Source organism: Pseudophryne corroboree, chromosome 9, assembly GCF_028390025.1.
Source record: "Pseudophryne corroboree isolate aPseCor3 chromosome 9, aPseCor3.hap2, whole genome shotgun sequence".
NCBI lineage: Eukaryota > Metazoa > Chordata > Amphibia > Anura > Myobatrachidae > Pseudophryne > Pseudophryne corroboree.
In genome coordinates this window covers 315,764,109-315,791,253 of record NC_086452.1, presented here as the reverse complement: position 1 = coordinate 315,791,253, position 27,145 = coordinate 315,764,109, and the positions used below count along the sequence as shown (strand labels likewise).

Genomic DNA, 27,145 nt, shown 5'->3' with positions numbered 1-27,145 from the left:
CTCACAGCTCTCACCAGCGCCATTTTCTCTCCACAGAGCTGCAGAGACCCTGGCCTTCCCCTCCCCTGCTGTACAAGTAACAGGGTGCAAAACGGGTGGGCACGATATATTTGGGTCTGTTTAATGTAATATAGAAGCGCTCACAGGTCTGGGGCTTTATATAAAAGTGTTCAGAACCGGGATAAGCGCTGGGTTGTGAGCTGGCAAACTCCCTCTGTGTTTCTCTGACAGGCTTTACTGTGGGTCTGTCCCCTATATGCCCAGTGTGTTTGTGGGTGTCGGTGCATGTGTGTCGGCATGTCTGAGGCAGAGTGCTCTTCCCAGGAGGAGCCTGGATTAGGGAAAGAAACGGCTGTGGGAGTGACCCTGTCGGCACCGCCGACTCCTGATTGGGTAAATGTTTTGAGTGCTTTGAATGCGAATGTGGCTCGGTTGAATAAAAGATTAGATAAATCTGAGTCTCAGAACCAGGCATGGAAAATATCCGTAGAGGATGTGTTGTCACAAGTTCAGACCCCCTCGGGGTCACAAAAGCGTTCATTTACCCAGATAACAGATACAGATACCGACACGGACTCTGATTCCAGTGTCGACTATAGTGATGCCAGATTAAATCCAAAACTGGCTAAGAGCATTCAGTGCATGATTGTGGCGATAAAAGACGTGTTACATATCACGGAGGACCCTGATGTTCCTGATACAAGGGTCTGCATGTATAAAGGAAAGAAACCTGAGGTAACGTTTCCTCCCTCTCATGAACTGAACACTCTTTTTGAAAAGGTTTTGGAAAATCCTGTCAAGAAGTTTCAGATTCCCAAGAGAATTCCGGTGGCATATCAGTTTCCCTCTGGGGATAGGGAAAATTGGGATTCACACCCCACTGTGGACAAAGCTTTATCACGGCTGTCCAAAAAGGTGGCGCTGCCGTGCCCTGAAACGGCAGCCCTAAAGGAACCTGCGGATCGGAAGCAGGAAAATACATTGAAATCCATTTATGTCACTACGGGTACGCTGCTCAGGCCTGCCGTGGCATCGGTATGGGTTAGTAGCGCTATTGAAAAATGGGCAGATAACTTGTCATCTGATATAGATACCCTGGATAGGGATAGCGTTCTTTTGACACTGGGTCATATCAGGGATGCTGCAGCCTACCTAAAGGAGGCTGCGAGGGATATTGGCCTTTTGGGATCAACGGCCAATGCCATGGCAGTCTCAGCCAGGAGAGCATTGTGGATTCATCAGTGGAATGCTGATGCTGACTCTAAGACGGCTATGGAGTCTCTGCCATATAAAGGTGGTGTCTTGTTTGGTGACGGCCTCACTGACCTTGTATCTACGGCTACCGCGGGTAAGTCTTCATTTTTACCTTATGTTCCTGCACAACAAAAGAAGACGCACCACTATCAGATGCAGTCCTTTCGTCCCAATAAATACAAAAAGGGCAGAGGGACTTCCTTCCTTCCTTCTAGAAGAAGAGGAAAGGGAAAAAGGTCACCGGCTGTGGCAAGTTCCCAAGAGCAGAAGTCCTCCCCGGCTTTTGCCAAATCCACCGCATGACGCTGGGGCTCCTCTGAGGGAGTCAGCATCGGTGGGGGCACGTCTCAAACTCTTCAGTCAGTACTGGGCTCGTTCGGCCCTAGACCCATGGGTTTTGGAAATAGTGTCCCAGGGTTACCAACTAGAGTTTCAAGACGTACCCCCTCGCCGATTTTTCAAATCGGCCTTACCAGCTTCTCTTCAGGACAGGGAGGTGGTACGCGAAGCAATACAAAAACTGTGTCTAAATCAGCTTATTGTCAGGGTTCCCCTGTCGCAACAAGGAGAAGGCTTCTAGTCTAGCCTGTTTGTGGTCCTGAAGCCAGACAGCTCAGTCAGACCAATACTAAACCTCAAATCCCTCAATTTCTACCTAAGGAAATTCAAATTCAAGATGGAATCTCTCCGGGCTGTGATCTCCAGTCTGGAGGAGGGGGATTTTATGGTGTCGGTAGATATAAAGGATGCCTACTTGCATGTTCCCATTTACCCTCCACATCAGGCTTATCTGAGGTTTGCAATACAAGATTGCCATTTTCAGTTTCAGACGTTGCCGTTTGGTCTGTCCACGGCTCCAAGTATTTTCACCAAAGTAATGGCGGAAATTATGGTTCTCCTGCGCAAGCATGGAGTCACGATTATCCTGTACTTGGACGATCTCCTGATAAAGGCGAGATCCAGGGAGCAATTACTGCAGAACATTATGCTTTCCCTGACAATTCTGCAACAACACGGTTGGCTCCTAAACTTGCCAAAATCACAGTTGGTTCTGACAACACGACTGTCATTCTTGGGTATGATTCTGGACACAGAATTACAGAGAGTCTTTCTTCCAGTGGAAAAGGCTCTGGAAATTCAGAACATGGTCAGATTCTGAAACCGGCAAGAGTGTCGATTCATCAATGCACACGGTTGCTGGGGAAGATGGTGGCGGCTTACGAGGCCATTCAGTTTGGCAGATTCCATGCCAGGATGTTTCAGTGGGACCTGTTGGACAAGTGGTCCGGGTCTCACCTGCACATGCACCGGAAAATAATCCTGTCCTCCAGGACCAGAATCTCCCTCCTGTGGTGGCTGCACAGCTCTCATCTCCTAGAGGGTCGTAGGTTCGGGATTCAGGATTGGATCCTGGTGACCATGGATGCAAGTCTCCGAGGCTGGGGAGCAGTCACACAGGGGGAAAGTTTCCAGGGAAAATGGTCAAGCCAGGAAGCTTGTCTGCACATAATCATTCTAGAATTAAGGGCCATTTACAACGGCCTTCTGCAAGCGGAGCATCTTCTTCGCGGTCTGCCCGTCTTGATTCAGTCAGACAACATAACAGCAGTGGCGTACATAAACCGCCAGGGCGGAACAAAGAGCAGAGCGGCAATGGCAGAAGCCTCAAAAGTTCTCAGCTGGGCGGAAAGACATGCAAGCGCTCTGTCAGCGGTCTTCATTCAAGGCGTGGACAACTGGGAAGCAGACTTCCTCAGCAGACACGATCTCCATCCAGGAGAGTGGGGTCTTCATCAAGAGGTCTTTGCAGAAGTGACAAGTCGTTGGGGAATTCCTCAAATAGACGTGATGGCGTCTCGCCTCAACATGAAACTTCAGAGATATTATTCCAGGTCGAGGGACCCTCAAGCAATAGTGGTGGACGCCCTAGTGACACCGTGGGTGTTTCAGTCGGTCTGTTCCCTCCACTTCCACTCATTCCAAAAGTGATAAGGATCATAAGAAGAACAAGGGTTCATGCAATACTCATTGTTTCAGACTGGCCACGGAGGGCCTGGTATCCGGATCTTCAGGAATTACTCATAGGAGATCCCTGGCCTCTTCCTCTGCGAGAGGACCTGTTACAGCAAGGGCCGTGCATGTATCAAGACTTACCGCGGCTGCGTTTGACGGCATGGCAGTTGAACGCCAAATCCTAGCCCGAAAGGGTATTCCCAATGAAGTCATTCCCACACTGCTTCAGGCTAGAAAAGAAGTAACGGCGAAACATTACCACCGTATTTGGGGAAAATATGTGTCTTGGTGTGAATCCAAGAAGGCTCCTACGGAGGAATTTCAGCTGGGGCGTTTTCTCCATATTCTGCAGGCAGGTGTGGATGTGGGCCTAAAGTTAGGCTCCATTAAAGTACAAATTTCGGCCTTATCAATCTTCTTTCAAAAAGAATTGGCCTCCCTTCCAGAAGTTCAGACTTTTGTGAAAGGCATGCTGCACATTCAACCTCCCTTTGTGCCCCCAGTGGCACCATGGGATCTTAATGTGGTGTTGCAGTTCCTGCAGTCTCATTGGTTTGAACCTTTACGTAAGGTTGAATTGAAATTCCTCACTTGGAATGTGGTCATGCTGTTGGCCTTGGCATCCGCAAGGCGGGTGTCTGAATTAGCAGCTTTGTCTCACAAAAGCCCCTATTTAATCTTCCATGCAGATAGAGCGGAGTTGAGAACTCGTCAGCAATTTCTGCCAAAAGTGGTTTCATCGTTTCACGTGAACCAGCCTATTGTAGTGCCAGTGGCTACTGACGCCTTGTCGGAATCGAAGTCTCTCGATGTGGTCAGAGCTTTGAAGATTTATGTCGCCAGAACGGCTCAGATTAGGAAAACGGAGGCTCTGTTTGTCCTGTGGGCTCCCAACAAGATTGGGGCTCCTGCTTCCAAGCAAACTATGGCACGCTGGATCTGTAATACGATTCAGCAGGATCATTCTACGACGGGATTGCCGTTCCCAAAATCGGTGAAGGCCCATTCTACCAGAAAGGTGGGCGCATCCTGGGCGGCTGCCCGAGGGGTCTCGGCATTACAGCTTTGCCGAGCAGCTATTGGTCAGGATCAAACACCTTTGCGAAATTTTACAAGTTTGATACCGTGGCTGATGAGGACCTCTTGTTTGGTCAATCGGTGCTGCAGAGTCATCCGCACTCTCCCGCCCATTTTAGAGCTTTGGTATAAACCCCATGTTTCTTGAAGCGTCCCCAGCATCCTCTAGGACGTATGAGAAAATAGGATTTTAATACCTACCGGTAAATCCTTTTCTCTTAATTCGTAGAGGATGCTGTGTCTGCAGTTATTGTTTATGGTTACACACATGTTGTATTGCGTTAAGTCAGCCTGTTGCTGACGTTATTCATGCCGTTGCATGCGTTAAGTTGAATGCCATGGTGTACGGCATGTGTGTGGTGTGAGCTGGTATGTATCTCACCTTAGTTTTAAATTAAATAAATCCTTTTCCTCGAAATGTCCGTCTCCCTGGGCACAGTTGCTATAACTGGAGTCTGGAGGAGGGGCATATAGGGAGGAGCCAGTTCACACCCCTTTTAAAGTCTTAAAGTGCCCATGTCTCCTGCGGATCCCGTCTATACCCCATGGTTCTTGAAGCGTCCCCAGCATCCTCTACGGACTAAGAGAAAAGGATTTACCAGTAGGTATTAAAATCCTATTTTTTCCAGAAACAACTTACTCTGTTGCCGGAAGTACAGATTTTCCTAAAAGGTGTTCTTCATATGCAACCGCCCTTCGTGCCTCCCATGGCTCCGTGGGATCTCAATGTGGTTTTGTCCTTTCTTTAATCGAACTGGTTTGAAGCCTTACATAGGGTGGAATTGAAATGTCTTACCTGGAAAACTGTGATGTTACTAACATTGGCATCTGCCAGACGCGTCTCAGAATTGGGAGCCTTATCCTGTAAGAGCCCTTATTTGATTTTTCATGAAGACAGAGCGGAACTCAGGACCCGTCCTCAGATTTTGCCAAAGGTGGTGTCAGCTTTTCATGTGAATCAACCCATTGTGGTTCCGGTGTTGTCTGACGCTTCCGTTGGTCCAGAGTCCTTGGATGTGGTGAGGGCTCTGAAGGTTTATGTCAAACGGACTGCTCATCATCGGAAATCTGATTCGCTGTTTGTCCTTTACAAAGTCACCAAGATTGGTCGTCCAGCTTCTAAGCAATCAATTACTCTTTGGCTCAGGTTGACCATTCAACAAGCCTATACTTCAGCGGCTCTGCCTTTGCCGATGTCTATTCAGGCCCATGCAGTGAGATCTGTGGGCTCTTCCTGGGCCACTGCCCAGGGTGTCTTGTCCTTGCAGTTGTGTCGGGCTGCTACTTTATCTGGTTTGAACACTTTTGTTAAATTCTGTCGGTTCGACACCTTGGCCAAGGATGACCTTCAATTTGGTCAGGCAGCTTTGCAGGGGTCTCGGCACTCTACCACCCGGTAATTCCTTTTCTTGTAGTCTGTAGTGGATACTGGGCGCCCGCCTCAGTGCTTAGATTTCCTGCTTACCTGAGTAAGTGTTTGGTTGGGCCGCCGTTGCGGTCCCCTTATGTTGTTGGAATAGCTTTGCTATCCTGGTTTGGTTGGTGTTGCTATCCTGTGTTCAGGTTAGCACCCTCCTATTTTGATTATGGTTGTGTGTTGGCTTAATGCCTAACCGCTGTTGTACCTGTTTTCTTCTCTCGTGGTATGTCCGTCTCCTTGGGCAGTTTTCCTAGACAGAGTCTGGTAGGAGGGGCATAGAGGGGAGGAGCCAGCACACACATACACACAATAAAGGTTTTAAAGTGCCAGGCTCCAGTGGACCCGATCTATACCCCCATGGTACTAAGGTACAGTTCCCCAGTATCCACTACGGCCTACAAGAAAATGAATTACCAGTAGGTATTATATTCCTATATTTAGCAGAATTTGCAATCCTTACTGAATAACCCCCAAAATACGTTGACATCATCCCCTTCCACTTGCACAGATCTCTAAGTTAGGGTGCCTGTAACTTGCCCAGCCACGCAATATCTATCCTAGTGCATTAAACCCGGCATCAGATGAGAAGCACTCAAGGATTGCTGATCTGACTAAGGAGCTAGCGCAATCACGCTGATTATTCTTATCCAAGTGGCAACGGAGCAGGGTAATTATTATTACACAGGACACCCACTACACGCATTGAGTATTATATCATTGGAACTGTCCCTGCACTGGAATGCCAGTGGCAGGCTTTGTACCGTTTACTATCTACTTATAAGTTTTACTAACCAATAAGTTTTGCAGCTATTGATCGAACACTTAACCCTGCTCTGGTACCATGAAGTTATGTTGACAGTACCATGGGGTAAAAAACATGCTAAAGCACCAAAAATAAAAACACTGTTTATTACATTATTTTGTTTTTCTTCAAAGAATGTTTTACAACAAATGTTTATACTCAAATCTCGACAAACAGAGGTGCATTTGTCTTAGGAACTTTCAAATAGCCTATATAGAAGCAGATACAGAAAATGTATTACAAAATTCAAATAATATTGCACAACACTTCATGTGTGAGTTTCTGATTATTTTACATCACCTTGGGACTAACTTTTACTGCTGGTATTGGTTGCACAACCATTTGCTATGCTCTTTGCACATAATCTTATTGCACTCCTTACAGATTAATTTGTTTTTCTTGTCCTTTGATCTGGGACAAATGTAACATTTCTTGCTCTGGCCTAAAAGCAACAGAATATCTTAGCTTGACAATCCCTGTCATTTCGCCATTGTGTTTCGCTGTACACGTCACAAAATCACGAAAAAGAAAAATATTTATATCACATCGAAGGTAGTATGGGGTCTATTTGACCCCAAACAGAAATAAACATAAATAAAAAAATAAACAGAAACACATGAAAGCTAGCGAACGTTTGCCACATTGTTAGGAAGGCCTTATAACAAAAAATACGTGAAAGGCGAGGTCACTAATCGTGATAGGTTAAAAAAAACATGGATCAAAGAGGAATGGGATCACATAGACTCCATGGTACCACTCCAGGGTTAAACACACACTGTAAAAGCAAGTAATTGTAAGGAGAAATTTACCCAAAGGTAATTTCACTCCTGGCGCTAGATGATGGGGTTCACCACAGCTGCTATTATACACAAAGGGGTTGGTCAGACCCCGAACAGCAAATAAAACACCAAAAAAAGAAAGTATTAGCGCTTGTTGGTCACAAATGAGAAGATAGGTCACAATGAATCACAATTTAATAAAACATGTTAAAAACTGCGTGCTAAGCACATATAAATGAAAAAACAATACAGGTTGAGTATCCCTTATCCAAAATGCTTGGGACCAGAGGTATTTTGGATATGGGATTTTTCCATATTTTGGAATAATTGCATACCATAATGAGATATCATGGCGATAGGACCCAAGTCTAAGCACAGAATGCATTTATGTTACATATACACCCTATACACACAACCTGAAGGTAATTTTAGCCAATATTTTTTATAACTTTGTGCATTAAACAAAGTGTGTGTACATTCACACAATTCATTTATGTTTCATATACACCTTAAACACACAGCCTGAAGGTCATTTAATACAATATTTTTAATAACTTTGTGTATTAAACAAAGTTTGTGTACATTGAGCCATCAAAAAACAAGGGTTTCACTATCTCACTCTCACTCAAAAAAGTCCGTATTTCGGAATATTCCGTATTTCGGAATATTTGGATATGGGATACTCAACCTATAATACATAAAGTGAGTAGTGCTCCTCCCGATTGTAAGGTTGTTATGGAAGAAAAGTTCAGAAAACCTGTTGCGATAATTAGTCCCCTTGGACTCTGAGAGTCCATGCAAATCACAACTGTGAATAATAGTTACCACCAGCGTCTCTCAAGGTTTTTAAGTGGAACTGCGTCCACATGTGGCTTTTCCTCGATTGGTGATGTAATGGAGCTTCTGCAGTGTGAAAGGAACTCTCTTTATAAAAAGTCCAAATGCTGTTACTTGGTGGGGACTTGGTCCAGGTGAAGGTGTTCCAGTAGACAGGGAGTGGGCACAAAGCGGCAGGACTCACCAAAGCGTTTCGTTGCGTTTGAGCAACTTTTTCAAGATGCTTACAGTCCCGCTGATGGTGGTTTATAAACCCTCTCAATATGGTTGCTCATTTGCATATGTGATTGACTGTGACCATCTGTTATCATTATGTGACCAAATAATGACAGACACTAGGGGTTAAAATAATACTTATTAAAAAGTCAAAACATATGTTTGTTAAATGAATTATTTTTCATAGTATATCTCAAAAGATATTTAGTATAATCTGGTCACATGACCGCTGTTTGCACATATTTAGTTTGAGTAATTTCAAAAACATGGAATGGTACTCCTCATATAATGTTCTAACATAATAGGGAAAGGAACTGGAATGTGCTCCACAGGATGAAATATCCCTCATAGTGGTGAACACTCCCTCTCCTCAATTACAAAACAGAGGTAGAAACCAGCTGGGCCAAATCAGGGACCAGGTTGTGTCTAGATTACCAGTTTATGTGTGCAAGGGAAGTGACGTAGCTCTTGTTATACCGAGCTCACGTCACTGGAACATCAACCAAATGCTGCACTGCAGTAGGGTTGCCAGGGTGACGCGCTGACAACAACCAGCGCGCCCCGGCGTGATTGTCATGGCGACGCGCTGGCTACAGACAACGCGTCACTCTCCTGCATGCAAGTACAAGGGGGGAGTGGCGCGGCATCAGCACGTCGATGTCGCGTCACTCCTCCATGTCAGTCCCCCAGTACGGTGCGTGAATAGGCACAATCAGTTGCTATAGCGATTTATATACTTATGTAACCCTTGGGCAGCTCACCCCCGCAAGTGGTACTTTAGAATCACATACAATGTATCTATCTTAAAACGACCTGAAGTATTACACTAGTAAGAATATAGTTCTAATAGAATGATTAGTATCTATTTCTCAAGACTTAGTACAAAGCTGTGTACATAATGGCAGCAAAAAAAAAAAAAAAAAAAAGTATTATATTTAATAATAAATAAATAAGTAAAAGAATCTATATTTAAATATACTCTATACTAGTACAACTCATTAGTAGTATATAGAAGAGAGCAGGAGATGGAATAATTTTGTCACACCCATAAAAGAAGAGATCAGATTATCCAAAGAGACAGGATTCATAATACTGGATTGAGTTCAACTGCCTCATTCAATCCAGATGGATAAATAGTATTTAGCCAAAACATCCAGTATAATTCCTGTTTACAGAGAGTTTTGTAGCGGTCCCCACCCCTCTTGGTCACCCCTATAGACTCAATTGCCACCAAACTAAGAGAGCTAGGGTCACCACCATGATTATCTCTAAAGTGTCTTGAGACACTATGTGTAGGAAATGTATTAATGATGTTACAGCGGTGTTCCATAAAGCGAACTTTTATACTTCTGGTAGTTCGTCCCACATATCTGTGGTTACAACTACAAGAGAGAAGGTATACAACATAGTTGGTATCACAATTCATAAAGCTTGTTATTACATGTTCCTCTCCCTCCCCGACGTGAATATGGGTAGTTTTCCTAGGGATATGTTTACATGTGGTGCATCTAGTGGCTCCACAGCGGTAAAATCCTGGTGGTCTTGATAGTAGCCAGGTTTCCTGTATATTTGTCTTCTCTATTATTGCAGATGTATTTTTCATGAAACTAGGTGCGAGGATGTTTTTGAGTGAGCGTTTTTTTCTGAAAATAAATTTTGGTCTCATTGGTATATGGCCCCTAAGAACAGCAATCTGATTCAAAATCCCAAAGTTCTTACAAATATTTTTTTTAACGAGCATGCTGTCCCTATTATATGTGGATATAAAAGCTAAATCGCTGTCTTGAGCATATGGATGATCGGCTTCAATCCTATCTGATTTCCTTGATGATTTTTTGGAGTTATTTGGGGCCAGTAGAGTATCTCTATCTAGGGTAGCTACTTCCCTAATAGCTCTTTTTAAGGGAGACTGAGGATACCCTCTAGTAACAAATGATTCCATCATGGATTCTGCTTGTTCCATGTATTTTGTACTATCAGTACAATTGTGTCTTAAGCGCAAAAATTGCCCCCTGGGGATATTCCTCTTCCATGGGGGAAAGTGGGCACTCTGGTAGTGCAGGTGGGAGTTGGTAGCAACCTCCTTGTTATAATTGGAGGTGAGGATTTTCCCTTCTCTGGCTTCTAGGGTTATATCCAGGAAGTTAATAGTGAAAGGGTGATAGGAGTGAGTGAATTGAAGATTAAAGTGATTAGCATTGAGACTAGAGACAAAGTGTTGTGCTGATGCCAAGTCCCCATCCCAAATAATAAAAAGATCATCTATATTGCGGCCATAGAGGACCAGGTTCGCGCCAAATCCGCCGCCCCACACATGGACGTCCTCGAAGACACCCATGTATAAGTTGGCGTAACTCGGCGCAAACCTGGTCCCCATGGCCGTACCCATCACCTGTAAGTAAAAAGTGTCCATGAAAAGAAAATAATTGTGTTGTAGAATGAAAGAAATTGCATCTAACAAAAATTCCCCGTGTCTCTCTGAGAGGTCACCATCTGCTCGTACTCTGGTTGCTATCGTATCACGGCCGAGATCATGATGGATGTTAGTATATAAACTTTGTACATCTAAGGTCATAAATGCATAAGTCTCCTTCCAAACAAATCCTTGTAGCCATTGAAGGAAATGGGTGGTGTCCTTGATATGTGACCTCAAAGTAGAGACACGGGGTTGAAGAAAGGAATCAACATAAATGGATAGATTGGAAGATAAAGAACCTATAACGGAGATAATAGGATGCCCAGGAGGTGAGTTAAGTGTCTTGTGTATTTTTGGGAGGTGATAATAAATAGGAACTGTGGGGTGCTTAATAAACAAAAAATTATATTCCTCCCTGGAGATAACCCCATCCGCCAGGGCGTCGTCTAGCATATGTTGTAATTCTTTCAAAAAAATTGACGTCGGGTCGTTTTTTAATTGTTTATAGAATTCAATATTACTGAATTGTCTATTGGCCTCAATGATATAGTCCCTCCTATCCTGCACCACCAGACCCCCCCCCCCCCCCCCCCTTTATCAGCCTCTCTAAAAACTAGAGAAGTATCCTTAGTGAGGTCTCGTAAGGCTTTATGCTCCCATTTGTGAAGATTCGTTTTGGTTTTCTTATTTTTTTACTTTCCTTGTTGGCACATATTCCTCAAATCACCTAGTGTAGTTTTGTAGAAGCTTTCTATCATGGTGCTTTTATATGCAAGGGGATAGAACTCAGACTTGCGTCTAAATGCACCCCTATTTATATAGAACACCTTATTAGGAACCTCCATTGTTGAGCTAGAGTTTTCATCCAATAGATTTTGTAAAATATTAAGAGCAGGATCATCCCCAGAGTCGAGTGTAATAGCCAGTCCCTCCTCATTGTGTCTGTGTAGATTTCGCTGTATAAAGTAGCGCTTTCTACATAGTGTGCGAACAAATCTGTTTAACTCAACAAATAGGTTAAAAATATTGGGGGTGCTGGTAGGTGCAAATCCTAGTCCCCTAGCTAGGAGAGATTTTTCAACATTAGTGAGTTTTCTTGGGGACAAATAAAAAATGTTAGTAGGGGTCCTACTTTTATTTATTATTCCCAACCTCTTGGTTGTCTCCTTTTTTCCCCCTCTGCACCCTCGATACTTCTTGGTCTTCTTTTTGGTGTCTGGATTCCTCAGGTGGTTTTTGTGGGTGACCCTCGTCTCCTGTCGTACCTCTGTTCTAAAAAAAACCTCGGGGCTTTTAACAGTCTGTTGTTGATCAGATCTAGGGTCTCTTGGTCTAGCTCCTAGGCCTAAATTTGGATCAGTACGATCCATTGGATGATTAGTTTCCCTAGGTGTTTTAGTGGGCTGATAGTTGGTATTTTCCCTTTTTCTCTGACGTCCTAAGTGGATGCTGGGGACTCCGTCAGGACCATGGGGATTAGCGGCTCCGCAGGAGACAGGGCACAAAAGTAAAAGCTTTAGGATCAGGTGGTGTGCACTGGCTCCTCCCCCCATGACCCTCCTCCAAGCCTCAGATTTTTGTGCCCGGCCGAGAAGGGTGCAATCTAGGTGGCTCTCCTAAAGAGCTGCTTACAGTAAAAGTTTTGTTAGGTTTTTTATTTTCAGTGAGTCCTGCTGGCAACAGGCTCACTGCATCGAGGGACTTAGGGGAGAGAAGTGAACTCACCTGCGTGCAGGATGGATCGGCTTCTTAGGCTACTGGACACCATTAGCTCCAGAGGGAGTCGGAACACAGGTCTCACCCTGGGGTTCGTCCCGGAGCCGCGCCGCCGACCCCCTTGCAGATGCCGAAAAGTGAAGAGGTCCAGAAACCGGCGGCAGAAGACTTTTCAGTCTTCATAAGGTAGCGCACAGCACTGCAGCTGTGCGCCATTGTTGTCATCACACTTCATAGCAGCGGTCACTGAGGGTGCAGGGCGCTGGGGGGGGCGCCCTGGGCAGCAATGATAGTACCTTATTCTGGCTAAAAATACATCACATATAGCCCCTGGGGGCTATATGGATGTATTTAACCCCTGCCAGGTCTCAGAAAAACGGGAGAAGAAGCCCGCCGAAAAGGGGGCGGGGCCTATTCTCCTCAGCACACAGCGCCATTTTCCCTCACAGAAATGCTGGTGGGAAGGCTCCCAGGCTCTCCCCTGCACTGCACTACAGAAACAGGGTTAAAACAGAGAGGGGGGGCACTTATTTGGCGATATGACTATATATATTAAAATGCTATAAGGGAAAAACACTTATATAAAGGTTGTCCCTGTATAATTATAGCGTTTTTGGTGTGTGCTGGCAAACTCTCCCTCTGTCTCCCCAAAGGGCTAGTGGGGTCCTGTCCTCTATCAGAGCATTCCCTGTGTGTGTGCTGTGTGTCGGTACGTGTGTGTCGACATGTATGAGGACGATGTTGGTGAGGATGCGGAGCAATTGCCTGTAATGGTGATGTCACTCTCTAGGGAGTCGACACCGGAATGGATGGCTTATTCAAGGAATTACGTGATAATGTCAACAGAGACGGCCGGCAAACAAAATAGTACCTGTCCAGGCGTCTCAAACACCGTCAGGGGCTTTAAAACGCCCATTTACCTCAGTCGGTCGACACAGACACGGACACTGATTTCAGTGTCGACGGTGAAGAAACAAACGTATTTTCCTTTAGGGCCACACGTTACTTGTTAAGGGCAATGAAGGAGGTGTTACATATTTCTGATACTACAAGTACCACAAAAAAGGGTATTATGTGGGGTGTGAAAAAACTACCTGTAGTTTTTCCTGAATCAGATAAATTAAATGAAGTGTGTGATGATGCGTGGGTTTCCCCCGATAGAAAATTATTGGCGGTATACCCTTTCCCGCCAGAAGTTAGGGCGCGTTGGGAAACACCCCTTAGGGTGGATAAGGCGCTCACACGCTTATCAAAACAAGTGGCGGTACCGTCTCCAGATAGGGCCGTCCTCAAGGAGCCAACTGATAGGAGGCTGGAAAATATCCTAAGAAGTATATACACACATACTGGTGTTATACTGCGACCAGCGATCGCCTCAGCCTGGATGTGCAGAGCTGGGGTGGCTTGGTCGGATTCCCTGACTAAAAATATTGATACCCTTGACAGGGACAGTATTTTATTGACTATAGAGCATTTAAAGGATGCATTTCTATATATACGAGATGCACAGAGGGATATTTGCACTCTGGCATCAAGAGTAAGTGCGATGTCCATATCTGCCAGAAGATGTTTATGGACACGACAGTGGTCAGGTGATGCAGATTCCAAACGGCACAAAGAAGTATTGCCGTATAAAGGGGAGGAGTTATTTGGGGTCAGTCCATCGGACCTGGTGGCCACGGCAACTGCTGGAAAATCCACCGTTTTTACCCTAAGTCACATCTCTGCAGAAAAAGACACCGTCTTTTCAGCCTCAGTCCTTTCGTCCCCATAAGAGTCATATCTGCCCAGGGATAGAGGAAAGGGAAGAAGACTGCAGCAGGCAGCCCATTCCCAGGAACAGAAGCCTCCACCGCTTCTGCCAAGTTTCTCAGCATGACGCTGGGGCCGTACAGGACCCCTGGATCCTACAAGTAGGATCCCAGGGGTACAGATTGGAAAGTCGAGACGTTTCCCCCTCGCAGGTTCCTGAAGTCTGCTTTACCAACGTCTCCCTCCGACAGGGAGGCAGTATTGGAAACAATTCACAAGCTGTATTCCCAGCAGGTGATAATCAAAGTACCCCTCCTACAACAAGGAAAGGGGTATTATTCCACACTATGTTGTGGTACTGAAGCCAGAAGGCTCGGTGAGACCTATTCTAAATCTGAAATATTTGAACACTTACAAAGGTTCAAATCAAGATGGAGTCACTCAGAGCAGTGATAGCGAACCAGGAAGAAGGGGACTATAGGGTGTCCCGGGACATCAGGGATACTTACCTCCATGTCCCAATTTGCCCTTCTCACCAAGGGTACCTCAGGTTCGTGGTACAGAACTGTCACTATCAGTTTCAGACGCTGCCGTTTGGATTGTCCACGGCACCCCGGGTCTTTACCAAGGTAATGGCCGAAATGATGATTCTTCTTCAAAGAAAATGGACGACCTCCTGATAAGAGCAAGGTCCAGAGAACAGTTGGAGGTCGGAGTAGCACTATCTCAAGTAGTTCTACGACAGCACAGGTGGATTCTAAATATTCCAAAACCGCAGTTGTTTCCGACGACACATCGGCTGTTCCTAGGGATGATTCTGGACACAGTCCAGAAAAGGGTGTTTCTCCCGGAGAAGAAAGCCAGGGAGTTATCCGAGCTAGTCAGGAACCTCCTAAAACCAGGAAAAGTGTCAGTGCATCATTGCACAAGGGTCCTGGGAAAAATGGTGGCTTCTTACGAAGCGATTCCATTCGGCAGTTTTCACGCAAGAACTTTTCAGTGGGATCTGCTGGAAAAATGATCCGGATCGCATCTTCAGATGCATCAGCGGATAACCCTGTCTCCAAGGACAAGGGTGTTTCTTCTGCGGTGGCTGCAAAGTACTCATCTACTAATGGGCCGCAGATTCGGCATTCAGGAAGGGTCCTGGTGACCAGGGATGCCAGCCTGAGAGGCTGGGGAGCAGTCACACAGGGAAAAAATTTCCAGGGAGTGTGATCAAGTCTGGAGAATTCTCTCCACATAAATATACTGGAGCTAAGGGCAAGTTACAATGCTCTAAGCTTAGCAAGACCTCTGCTTCAAGGTCAGCCGGTATTGATCCAGTGGGACAACATCACGGCAGTCGCCCACGTAAACAGACAGGGCGGCACAAGAAGCAGAAGGGCAATAGCAGAAACTGCAAGGATTCTTCGCTGGGCGGAAAATCAGGTGATAGCACTGTCAGCAGTGTTCATTCCGACGCCCGGGAGAGTGGGGATTTCATCGGGAAATCTTCCACATGATTTTGAACCATTGGGAAAGACCAAAGGTGGACATGATGGCGTCCCGCTTGAACAAAAAACTGGACAGGTATTGCGCCAGGTCAAGAGACCCTCAGGCAATAGCTGTGGACGCTCTGGTAACACCGTGGGTGTACCAGTCAGTGTATGTGTTCCCTCCTCTGCTTCTCATACCCAAGGTATTGAGAATTATAAGACGTAGAGGAGTAAGAACTATACTCGTGGCTCCGGATTGGCCAAGAAGGACTTGGTACCTGGAACTTCAAGAGATGCTCACAGAGGACTCATGGCCTCTGCCGCTAAGAAGGGACTTGCTTCAGCAAGTACCATGTCTGTTCCAAGACTTACCGCGGCTGCGTTTGACGGCATGGCGGTTGAACGCCGGATCCTAAGGGAAAAAGGCATTCCGGAAGAGGTCATTCCTACCCTGGTCAAAGCCAGGAAGGAGGTGACCGCACAACATTATCACCACATGTGGCGAAAATATGTTGCGTGGTGTGAGGCCAGGAAGGCCCCACGAAGAAATTTCAACTCGGTCGATTCCTGCATTTCCTGCAAACAGGAGTGTCTATGGGCCTCAAATTGGGGTCCATTAAGGTTCAAATTTCGGCCGTGTCGATTTTCTTCCAGAAAGAATTGGCTTCAGTTCCTGAAGTCCAGAAGTTTGTCAAGGGAGTACTGCATATACAACCCCCTTTTGTGCCTCCAGTGGCACTGTGGGATCTCAACGTAGTTCTGGGATTCCTCAAATCACATTGGTTAAACCGCTCAAATCTGTGGATTTGAAATATCTCACATGGAAAGTGACCATGCTGTTATCCCTGGCCTCGGCCAGGCGAGTGTCAGAATTGGCGGCTTTGTCTCACAAAAGCCCATATCTGATTGTCCATTCGGACAGGGCAGAGCTGCGGACTCGTCCCCAGTTTCTCCCTAAGGTGGTGTCAGTGTTTCACCTGAACCAGCTTATTGTGGTACCTGTGGCTACTAGGGACTTGGAGGACTCCAAGTTGCTAGATGTTGTCAGGGCCCTGAAAATATAGGTTTCCAGGACGGCTGGAGTCAGGAAAACTGACTTGCTGTTATCCTGTAGGCACCCAATAAACTGGGTGCTCTTGCTTCTAAGCAGACGATTGCTAGTTGGATGTGTAGTACAATTCAGCTTGCACATGCTGTGGCAGGCCTGCCACAGCCAAAATATGTAAATGCCCATTCCACAAGGAAGGTGGGCTCATCTTGGGCGGCTGCCCGAGGGGTCTCGGCTTTACAACTTTGCCGAGCAGCTACTTGGTCAGGGGCACACCCTGACTGAGGAGGACCTGGAGTTCTCTCATTCGGTGCTGCAGAGTCATCCGCACTCTCCCATCCGTTTGGGAGCTTTGGTATAATCCCCATGGTCCTGACGGAGTCCCCAGCATCCACTTAGGACGTCAGAGAAAATAAGAATTTACTTACCGATAATTCTATTTCTCGTAGTCCGTAGTGGATGCTGGACGCCCATCCCAAGTGCGGATTGTCTGCAATACTTGTACATAGTTATTGTTACAAAAATCGGGTTATTATTGTTGTGAGCCATCTTTTCAGAGGCTCCGCTGTTATCATGCTGTTAACTGGGTTCAGATCACAGGTTATACAGTGTGATTGGTGTGGCTGGTATGAGTCTTACCCGGGATTCAAAATCCTTCCTTATTGTGTACGCTCGTCCGGGCACAGTATCCTAACTGAGGCTTGGAGGAGGGTCATGGGGGGAGGAGCCAGTGCACACCACCTGATCCTAAAGCTTTTACTTTTGTGCCCTGTCTCCTGCGGAGCCGCTAATCCCCATGGTCCTGACGGAGTCCCCAGCATCCACTACGGACTACGAGAAATAGAATTATCGGTAAGTAAATTCTTATTTTCTCTCTAATTCTGGTTTATTATAGCGGGGTCGAGAGATACCTCTTGACCTCCCGTCTCTGACACTTGGGACACGTTCTCTATTTCTTTCTCGATTAAGGGTTCTATAACTCCTAACATGTCCTGTGTTGTAGTCTTCTAAGTCTCTCTGAAATGTCTTACACTTACTTTCAACAACCATTTGTTCAAATTTGGTCATCCTTTCCATGACCAGTTGGTCCCTCTCTTTATATTCTTTGGTAGTGTTATGAGGTTCTAGCTTATTTTTTAGGGATTCTATCTCCAGTTCAACTTCTTTTACCTTCTGATTTCTATAGGTAATTACAAGTTCCATCAGACTCAAGGAGCATCTGTCAAGTGTTCTTTCCCATAGCTCTTCAAACTCTCTGTTACCATTGAACACAGAGGGCTTAAAGAGCCTGAGACCCCTGGGTATCATATTTGTATCCACATACTTCTGTAGGTTAGTACTGTCAAGCCAATGCTTGGTTTCAGACCAAGGTCCTCTAGTTTATAAAACTCATTTTTCAAAAGATCAGTCACAGTCACACAATCAGTTTCCATAGGATTATCCCATTTTTTGAGGAATCCCATCCTCCTAGTATGTCTGTCATTAAATGTGGAGAAACTCCCCACACACTGTGCATGGCAAGAGTTACATATTAACCATAGCAGCAAGATTCTCACAATTGGATACAATTTTACTTCTGTGGTCTGCTGCCGCCTATTAAGTGACATTGCTCTGTGGACTGTTTCTACTCAGAGACTTGGCAACATTAATTGCCTTTTAGCAGCAAATTCATACATTTGTTTCTTTCTTATCCAACTGAATTGTAGTCTGTATTAGACCCTACGTTTTATCCAATATATATACTAAATGTGTGTGATATCTTAAAACTAAAATGTCTTTGTGATTGTGACACAGTATGTGTATATTTATATGTTGACATTATTTAAGTAAATTGTGTAAATATTTACAATTATAGCAAGTCTCGTGTTTATTCACTAAGGAGAAAACACAGATATACAGTATACAGACGTTTTTCTATACATTTTTATAGCATACATTTTGAGGTTCACTGAGTGCAGTCTCAAAGAGAGGAGGTAAGTACTGTTTCTGCAACACAGGTGTCACTAATCAGGCAGATTAACTCCTAGCAGGTCAGTAACCCAGCACAGATGGCGCTGATTCCAGGCATCAGCCCCTATTGGTACACACCAGTACTACACAGGTCAAACAGCAGAATCCTAATAGTCCTGCTCAGGCAAGTAGTCTATCTGAAAGTGTCAGTGTTCCAGATAAACAGAAGGACAATTTGCACATACAAACCTGAGCAAGGGTCGGTCGTCCTCAGAGCCGGCCCTAACCAATATGATGCCCTAGGCAAGATTTTGGCTGGTGCCCCCTAGCACTGCCGCTAGTTCTGCAGGAGATGCCTGGCATGAGTCAGCTGGCAGCTCTGCTAACGTCGGGCGCCTTTTGTTTATGAAAATTCATATTATTTGCATTACTATATGGCTAGGATGCACAAGCAGCTTCTGTTGATTAAAATGATATGCAGCATGCCTATATTCTGTGTGCGACTTTGGCTGTATCTGCATATAAAATGCTACATTACAGTGATTTCCAGGAATACACGCAACATAGCATTTTGTATGCAGATACAGCCGCAGTCACACACAGAATATAGGCATGCCGCATATCATTTTAATCAGCAGAAGCTGCTGGTGCCCCTAAGCATACCAAATGCCCTAGGCATTTGCCTAGTTTGCCTATGCCTAAAGCCGGCTCTGGTCGTCCTGCAAGCATTTTGAGGGAAAAGAGTCCCAGTCACATTAGCATAATTTAGTAAATTATCTGCCGTGGCTGGACTGAAAAGTGCCCACAGATGTGTCCAACTCAGAATCATGCTCATTGTTACAAAGTAATATTTCTCATACGTCCTAGAGGATGCTGGGGATGACATCAAGACCATGGGGTATAGACGGGATCCGCAGAAGACATGGGCACTCCAAACACTTTTAATTGGGTGTGAACTGGCTCCTCCCTCTTTGCCCCTCCTCCAGACCTCAGTTTTAGAAATGTGCCCAGGTCGACTGGATGCACTCTGAGGAGCTCTACTGAGTTTCTCTGAAAAGACTTATATTAGGTTTTTTTATTTTCAGGGAGATCTGCTGGCATCAGACTCCCTGCTTCGTGGGACTGAGGGGGCAGAAGCAGAACCAACTTCCTCAGAGTTTCATGGCTCTGTTTCTGGCTGACAGGACACCATTAGCTCCTGAAGGGAACTGAACGCTTGCCGTGTCTAGATGCTCACTCCCACAGCACGCCGTCACCCCCCTCACAGAGCCAGAAGACAGGTGAGTATGAGAAGAATGATCTTCAATCAAGTAAGTGATGGCTGAGGTGCGGCGCGGCTGGCGGGAGCGCAGCGCACTATTGCTGCCTACACACACAGGCACTGCAGGGCGCGGGGGGGGGGCGCCCTGGGCACCAAGAAAAATACCTCAAACTGGCTAAAAGGGGGCATAAGATGCCGCTGGCACAGCCCTACCCCCGCCAGTATAAATATTGTCATGGATACTGAGGGGCGGAGCTTCTTCCTTAGGCAGCCAGCACACTACTCAGCACCATTTTCTCTCTCTCCTCAGACTGCAAAGAACACGCTGGTCCTCTCCTCCACTTCTGACAAGTACAGGATGCTATAAAGGGAGGGCACAAAGCGATTGTGGTGCATTTGATAGTGTATATTACTATTTAAAAGCGCTTTTGGGCTGTGGACATACTGTGTTCACAGGCAATACTGGCGCTGGGTTTGTGGACTGGCTGCTACCATCCTGTGTCCCTCTAACAGATTTTACTGTGGGTCTGTCCCCAAAATAAGTCCCAGTGTGTCTGTGAGTGTGGTGTACACGTGTGAGGCATGTCTGATGCAGGGAGTTCCTCCCCGGAGGAAGCCATTTTAGGGACACAGAGTTGTAATGTGGTGGCGCTACCGGCACACCAAGAGCCTGCATTGGTGAAAGAGCTACGTGACAGTATGCATCTGATTAACCGTAAATTAGATAAGTCTGAATCTAAGGCTGCATGCTGGAGAAAATCTGTGGAAGATGTGATTTTTGATTTTTCAGGATGCTGTTGTTCCTTATGCGGGCGGCCCCTCTGGGTCACATAAGAGACCATTTGCAAATGTTGTAAACACTGATACCGACACGGATTCTGATTCTTGTGTCGACAATAGTGAATCCAGAGAGATAGACCATAAATTGGCAAAAAGTATACAATATATGATTGTGGCTATAAGGGATGTATTGGAGGTTACAGAAAGCACTCCTGTACCTCAGGAGAAAGCTTATTTCTGTAAGAAAAAGAAATCCAAAGTCACATTCCCTCCTTCACACGAACTAAATGCTCTGTTTGAAGGGATGTGGGTGAATCCTGATAAAAAAATTTCGTATTCCCAAAAGGATTCACATAGCTTATCCTTTCCTGGTTGAAGACATGAAAAAATGGGAGTCACTCCCTGTGTTAGACAGTGCACTTTCCAGGTTGACAAAGAAGGTAATTCTCCCTGCTCCTGGCACGGCTTCTCTTAAAGAGCCGGCAGACCGCAAAATGGAAACGACATTGAAATCCATTTATGTTACCAATGGTACACGGCCCACTATTGCCTGCGCATGGGTGAGTCGCGCTATTGAAAAATGGTCAGAAAACGTGTCATCAGAAATTGACACGATTGATAAAGATGAGATACTCCTTAAGTTAGGGAATCCTGCCGCCTACATGCTGTAAGCAATGAAGGATATTGGACTCTTGAGTTCACAAGTCGCTACAATGGCAGTATCGGCTAGGTGGGCGTTATGGATTCGCCAGTGGAACGCGGACGCAGATTCCAAAAGAAACATGGAGGCTTCCCCATATGAAGGTGAGGCCTTATTTGGCGATGGCCTGGATGCATTAGTCTCGGCGGCTACCACAGATAAGTCAACATTTTTGCCCTCTGCGCCTGCACAGCCAAAAAAGACCTATCACCCGCAAATGCAGTCCTTTCGGCCCAATAAATACAAAAAGGCGAGAGGTTCCCCCTTTTTTGCAGGAAGGGGAAAGAAGCCCTCACCAGCTCCAGGTTCTCAAGAGCAGAAGTCTACCCCTAATTCTGCCAAATCCCCAGCATGATGCTGTAACTCCCTTGTGAAAGGCCGCTCGGGTGGGGGCACGTCTCAAACTCTTCAGCCAGGATTGGATTCTGTCTGGCCTGGATCCCTGGGTGTTGCAAATAGTATCCCAGGGATACAAACTAGAGTTTCAAGACGTTCCCCCATGCCGATTTTTCAAATCAACCATGCCAGCTTCACCGCCAGAGAGAGAAGCAGTAACAGCGGCAATCCAAAAATTATGTCAAGACCAGGTTATAGTCCTGGTACCATTGTCACAACAAGGGCGGGTTTTTATTCAAGCCTCTTTGTTGTTCCGAAGCCGGACGGCTTAGTCAGACCGATCCTAAATCTAAAAGATCTGAATTTCTTCCTGAAAAGGTTCAAGTTCAAGATGGAATCACTTCGTGCAGTGATTGCCAGTCTGGAGGAGGGGGACTACTTAGTGTCGGTGGACATAAAGGATGCTTACCTGCATGTTCCCATTTATCTTCCTCACTAGGCTTATCTGAGATTTGCGATTCAGGATTGCCATTACCAATTCCAGACATTACCTTTCGGTCTCTCCACGGCGCCGAGGGTATTCACCAAGGTGATGGCGGAGATGATGGTCCTCCTTCGTCAGAAAGGAGTCAATATAATCCCTTATCTGGATGACCTCCTGATAAAGGCGAGATCCAGGGAGCAGTTATTACAAAACATATCCCTCTCCCTGTCAATACTCAAACAACATGGGTGGATCATAAATTACCCAGTCACAGTTGGAGCCGACGACAAGGTTGTCTTTCCTCGGGATGATTCTGGACACAGAAGTTCGGAGAGTATTTCTTCCGCTGGAAAAGGCTCTTGAAATCCAGAAAATGGTAAAACAGATATTGAAACCATCAAGTGTGTCGATCCATCAGTGCATTCGGTTGTTGGGGAAGATGGTGGCGGCCTACGAGGCCATACAGTTTGGCAGGTTCCATGCCAGAGTATTCCAGTGGGACCTGTTGGACAAGTGGTCGGGGTCACACCTACACATGCACAGAAAGATAATCCTGTCGTCAAAAACCAGGATTTCGCTAATGTGGTGGTTGCACAGCTCTCACCTGCTAGAGGGACGCAGGTTCGGGATTCAGGACTGGGTCCTAGTAACCACGGATGCAATTCTCCGAGGCTGGGGAGCAGTCTCTCAGGGAGAAAACTTCCAGGGACGTTGGTCACATCAGGAAGCCTGCCTTCACATAAACGTTCTGGAGCTAAGAGCCATTTACAACGGCCTTCAACAAGCGGTACATCTTCTTCAAGACCGTCCCGTGCAGATCCAGGCGGACAATGTAACAGCAGTCGCATACATAAACAGGCAGGGCGGAACGAAAAGCAGAGCGGCAATGGCAGAGGCGACAAAAATCCTCCGCTGGGCAGAAAAACATCTAGAAGTTCTGTCGGCAATATTCATTCCGGGAGTAGACAACTGGGAAGCATACTTCCTCAGCAGACACGATCTCCATCCAGGAGAGTGGGGCCTCCACCAAGAAGTCTTCGCAGAGGTGATAAGTCTTTGGGGAGTTCCTCAAATAGACATGATGGCGTCTCGTCTCAACAAGAAGCTTCAGAGATACTGTTCCAAGTCGAGAGACCCTCAAGCAGTAGCAGTGGATGCACTGGTGACCCAGTGGGTGTTTCCGTCAGTGTGTTTTCCCTCCACTTCCGCTGATCCCAAAAGTACTCAGGATCATAAAAAAGACAAGGGTTCGAGCAATCTTCATTACCCCAGACTGGCCAAGAAGGGCTTGGTACCCATATCTTCAGCAATTAGTCATAGGAGATCCTCGGCCTCTTCCTCCTCGGGAGGACCTGCAGCAGGGGCCGTGTGTGTACCAAGACTTACCGCGGCTACGTTTGACGGCATGGCTGTTGAGCACCGTATCCTAGCCAGGAAGGGTATTCCTAAGGAGGTCATCCCCACCCTTATTCAGGCCAGAAAGGGAGTAACTTCAAAACATTACCACCGTATTTGGAGAAAATATGTGTCTTGGTGTGAATCCAAGAAAGCTCCTACGGAAGAGTTTCACTTAGGACGTTTTCTCCAATTTTTGCAGGATGGTGTGGAGACGGGCCTACGATTGGGATCAATCAAGGTCCAAATTTCGGCCTTGTCAGTGTTCTTCCAAAAACAATTGGCCTCTCTTCCAGAGGTTCAGACCTTCATGAAAGGGGTTCTGCACATCCAGCCTCCATTCGTGCCTCCAGTGGCACCATGGGACCTTAACGGGGTATTGCAGTTCCTTCAATCGGATTGGTTTGAGCCTCTACAAAAGATAGAGTTGAAGTTTCTCACTTGGAAAGTGGTGATGCTTTTGGCATTGGCATCCGCAAGGCGGGTGTCGGAATTGGGGGCCTTGTCTCACAAGAGCCCTTACCTGATTTTCCATGAAGATAGGGCAGAGTTGCGAACTCGCCAACATTTTCTTCCAAAGGTAGTTTCTGCTTTTCACATAAACCAACCTATTGTGGTGCCAGTAGTTACTGACACATTCACTGATTCAAAGCCTCTAGATGTGGTTAGAGCTTTGAAAATCTATGTTGCTAGAACAGCTCGTATACGGAAAACAGAGGCTCTGTTTGTCCTGTATGATCACAACAAGATTGGCTGTCTTGCTTCCAAGCAGACTATTGCACGTTGGATTAGAAATACGATTCAGTAAACTCATACTACGGCTGGATTGCAGTTACCGACGTCGGTAGAGGCCCACCCCACTAGGAAGGTGGGCTCATCCTGGGCAGCTGCCGGAGGGTCTCGGCATTACAACTTTGCCGAGCAGCTACTTGGTCAGGGTCAAACACATTTGCTAAGTTCTACAAGTTTGACACCTTGGCTGATGAGGACCTAAAGTTTGGTCAATCGGTGCTGCAGGGTCATCCGCACTCTCCCGCCCGTACTGGAGCTTTGGTATAGACCCCATGGTCTTGATGTCGTACCCAGCATCCTCTAGGACGTATGAGAAAATAGGATTTTGATAACCTACCAGTAAATCCTTTTCTCCTAGTCCGTAGAGGATGCTGGGCGCCCGTCCCAGTGCGTACTTTACCTGCAGTTTAGTTATTACAGTTACACAAGTTGTGTTATCTTGGTTTCAGCATGTTGCTGCAATTAGTTCATGCCTGTTGGCGTGTGTTATGTTGAATGCCATGTGTGCGGCATGGTTGAGGGTGTGAGTTGGTAGATATCTCACCACTAGTTAAGTAATTCCTTTTCTTGAAATGTCAGTCTCCCTGGGCACAGTTCCTACAACTGAGGTCTGGAGGAGGGGCGTAGAGGGAGGAGCCAGTTCACACCCAATGAAAAGTCTTTGAAGTGCCCATGTCTCCTGCGGATCCCGTCTATACCATATGGTCTTGATGTCATCCCCAGCATCATCTACGGACTAGAAGAAAAGGATTTACCGGTAGGTTATCAAAATCCTATTTTATATGAGCACACTATTTCTCTTGCAGAGTTTTTATTTGAAAATCTCTCAAACACAAGTGAAGCCCTCATCTGGTCAATATACTGCTGCCTGCTACTTATGACTGAGGAAAGGCTTTTTTTCTCAAAATGTCACACAGCATATGGTATGTGGAGAACTCTGTATAATTATAAGATCTCTCTTTTATATAGTGTATGTATTGGTTTTATTAATCTCTTCTTTCTTTTTCTTTTGCGTTGATGTATTAGCTTTTAATTTTTGTATGCACAACCATGCAATGTAATAACATACTTCACACACACAAATGTATCCTCTTGTGATTCATTTAAGCCATAAATGAATTTAAACTAATCAGAACTTAGGAGAAATATGTAAAGAAGCATCATTTATGATACACAGTAAACTTAAAGTCAATACAGATAAAATTAAGTCCAAACCAAAGAATAGTTCCTAGTAGAATATGAACTAGGAAACATACAGTATGACATGTTCTCAAGTTGTTTTTAGTAAAAAAATAAATGAATAAATAAATACATCACCAAGCTTGAGCAGTTGCTCCCTTTCATTCAGACCAGTATATGTAAAACGTAAATTATGTGAACTAGTAAGAAAAAGGGATCCAGACTTTTCAGGAGAAGGGCAGTAAGCAGGATATTTGTAATCTGTGTTGGTCAATGGCCAAGTGAAATTTTCATTTTGTTTTGTGTATTCATCCCTTTATCAATATCCGTGTATAATCAATATGCGTATAAAAAATACAGTTGCTGTATGCATTATCCTCACTACTGCAAATCTGTTATATGAACATAATGAAGGTATGTTTTAAAGTGCAACGGAATATGCTGTGCTATATAAGAAAACTGTTATTTCTCTAACGTCCTAAGTGGATGCTGGGGACTCCGTAAGGACCATGGGGATTAGCGGCTCCGCAGGAGACTGGGCACAACTACAAAGAAAGCTTTAGACTACTGGTGTGCACTGGCTCCTCCCACTAAGACCCTCCTCCAGACCTCAGTTAGATTCTTGTGCCCGGCCGAGCTGGATGCACACTAGGGGTTCTCCTGAGCACCTAGAAAGAAAGTATATTTAGGTTTTTTATTTTCAGTGAGATCTGCTGGCAACTGACTCACTGCAGCGAGGGACTAAGGGGAGAAGAAGCGAACCTACCTAACAGGTGGTAGTTTGGGCTTCTTAGGCTATTGGACACCATTAGCTCCAGAGGGATCGACCGCAGGACCCGACCTTGGTGTTCGTTCCCGGAGCCGCGCCGCCGTCCCCCTTACAGAGCCAGAAGCACGAAGAAGGTCCGGAAAATCGGCGGCAGAAGACTTCAGTCTTCACCAAGGTAGCGCACAGCACTGCAGCTGTGCGCCATTGCTCCTCATGTGCACCTCGTACTTCGGTCACTGATGGGTGCAGGGCGCTGGGGGGGGGGGGGGCGCCCTGAGGGCAATAGATAACACCTTGGCTGGCAAAATATACATCATATATAGTCCCAGGGGCTATATAGATGTAAAATTACCCCTGCCAGTATCACAGAAAAAGCGGGAGAAAGTCCGCCGAAAAGGGGGCGGGGCTTCTCCCTCAGCACACTGGCGCCATTTTTCCCTCACAGTTCCGCTGGAAGGAAGCTCCCTGGCTCTCCCCTGCAGTCTGAGAAAACTACAGAAGGGTAAAAAAGAGAGGGGGGCACTAAACTTAGGCGCAGTATAGATATATATATATGTAATATATATAAAAAGCAGCTATAGGGAAAACACTCATTGATAGTGGGATCCCAGTGTTATATAGCGCTCTGGTGTGTGCTGACATACTCTCTCTCTGTCTCCCCAAAGGGCTTTGTGGGGTCCTGTCCTCTGTC

General features: G+C 45.8%; 1 protein-coding gene across 2 annotated transcripts in view; it reads left to right on the top strand.

Annotated features, from left to right (window-relative positions):
* Window positions 1–27,145, top strand: part of MEI1 (meiotic double-stranded break formation protein 1) — a 1,382,157-nt gene that overhangs the window by 468,672 nt on the left and 886,340 nt on the right. For both annotated transcript variants that reach the window (XM_063940445.1, XM_063940446.1), the window contains exon 9: window positions 25,313–25,429. In XM_063940445.1, the coding sequence (XP_063796515.1) occupies window positions 25,313–25,429 (117 nt within the window). The remainder of the gene's footprint in view (window positions 1–25,312; window positions 25,430–27,145) is intronic.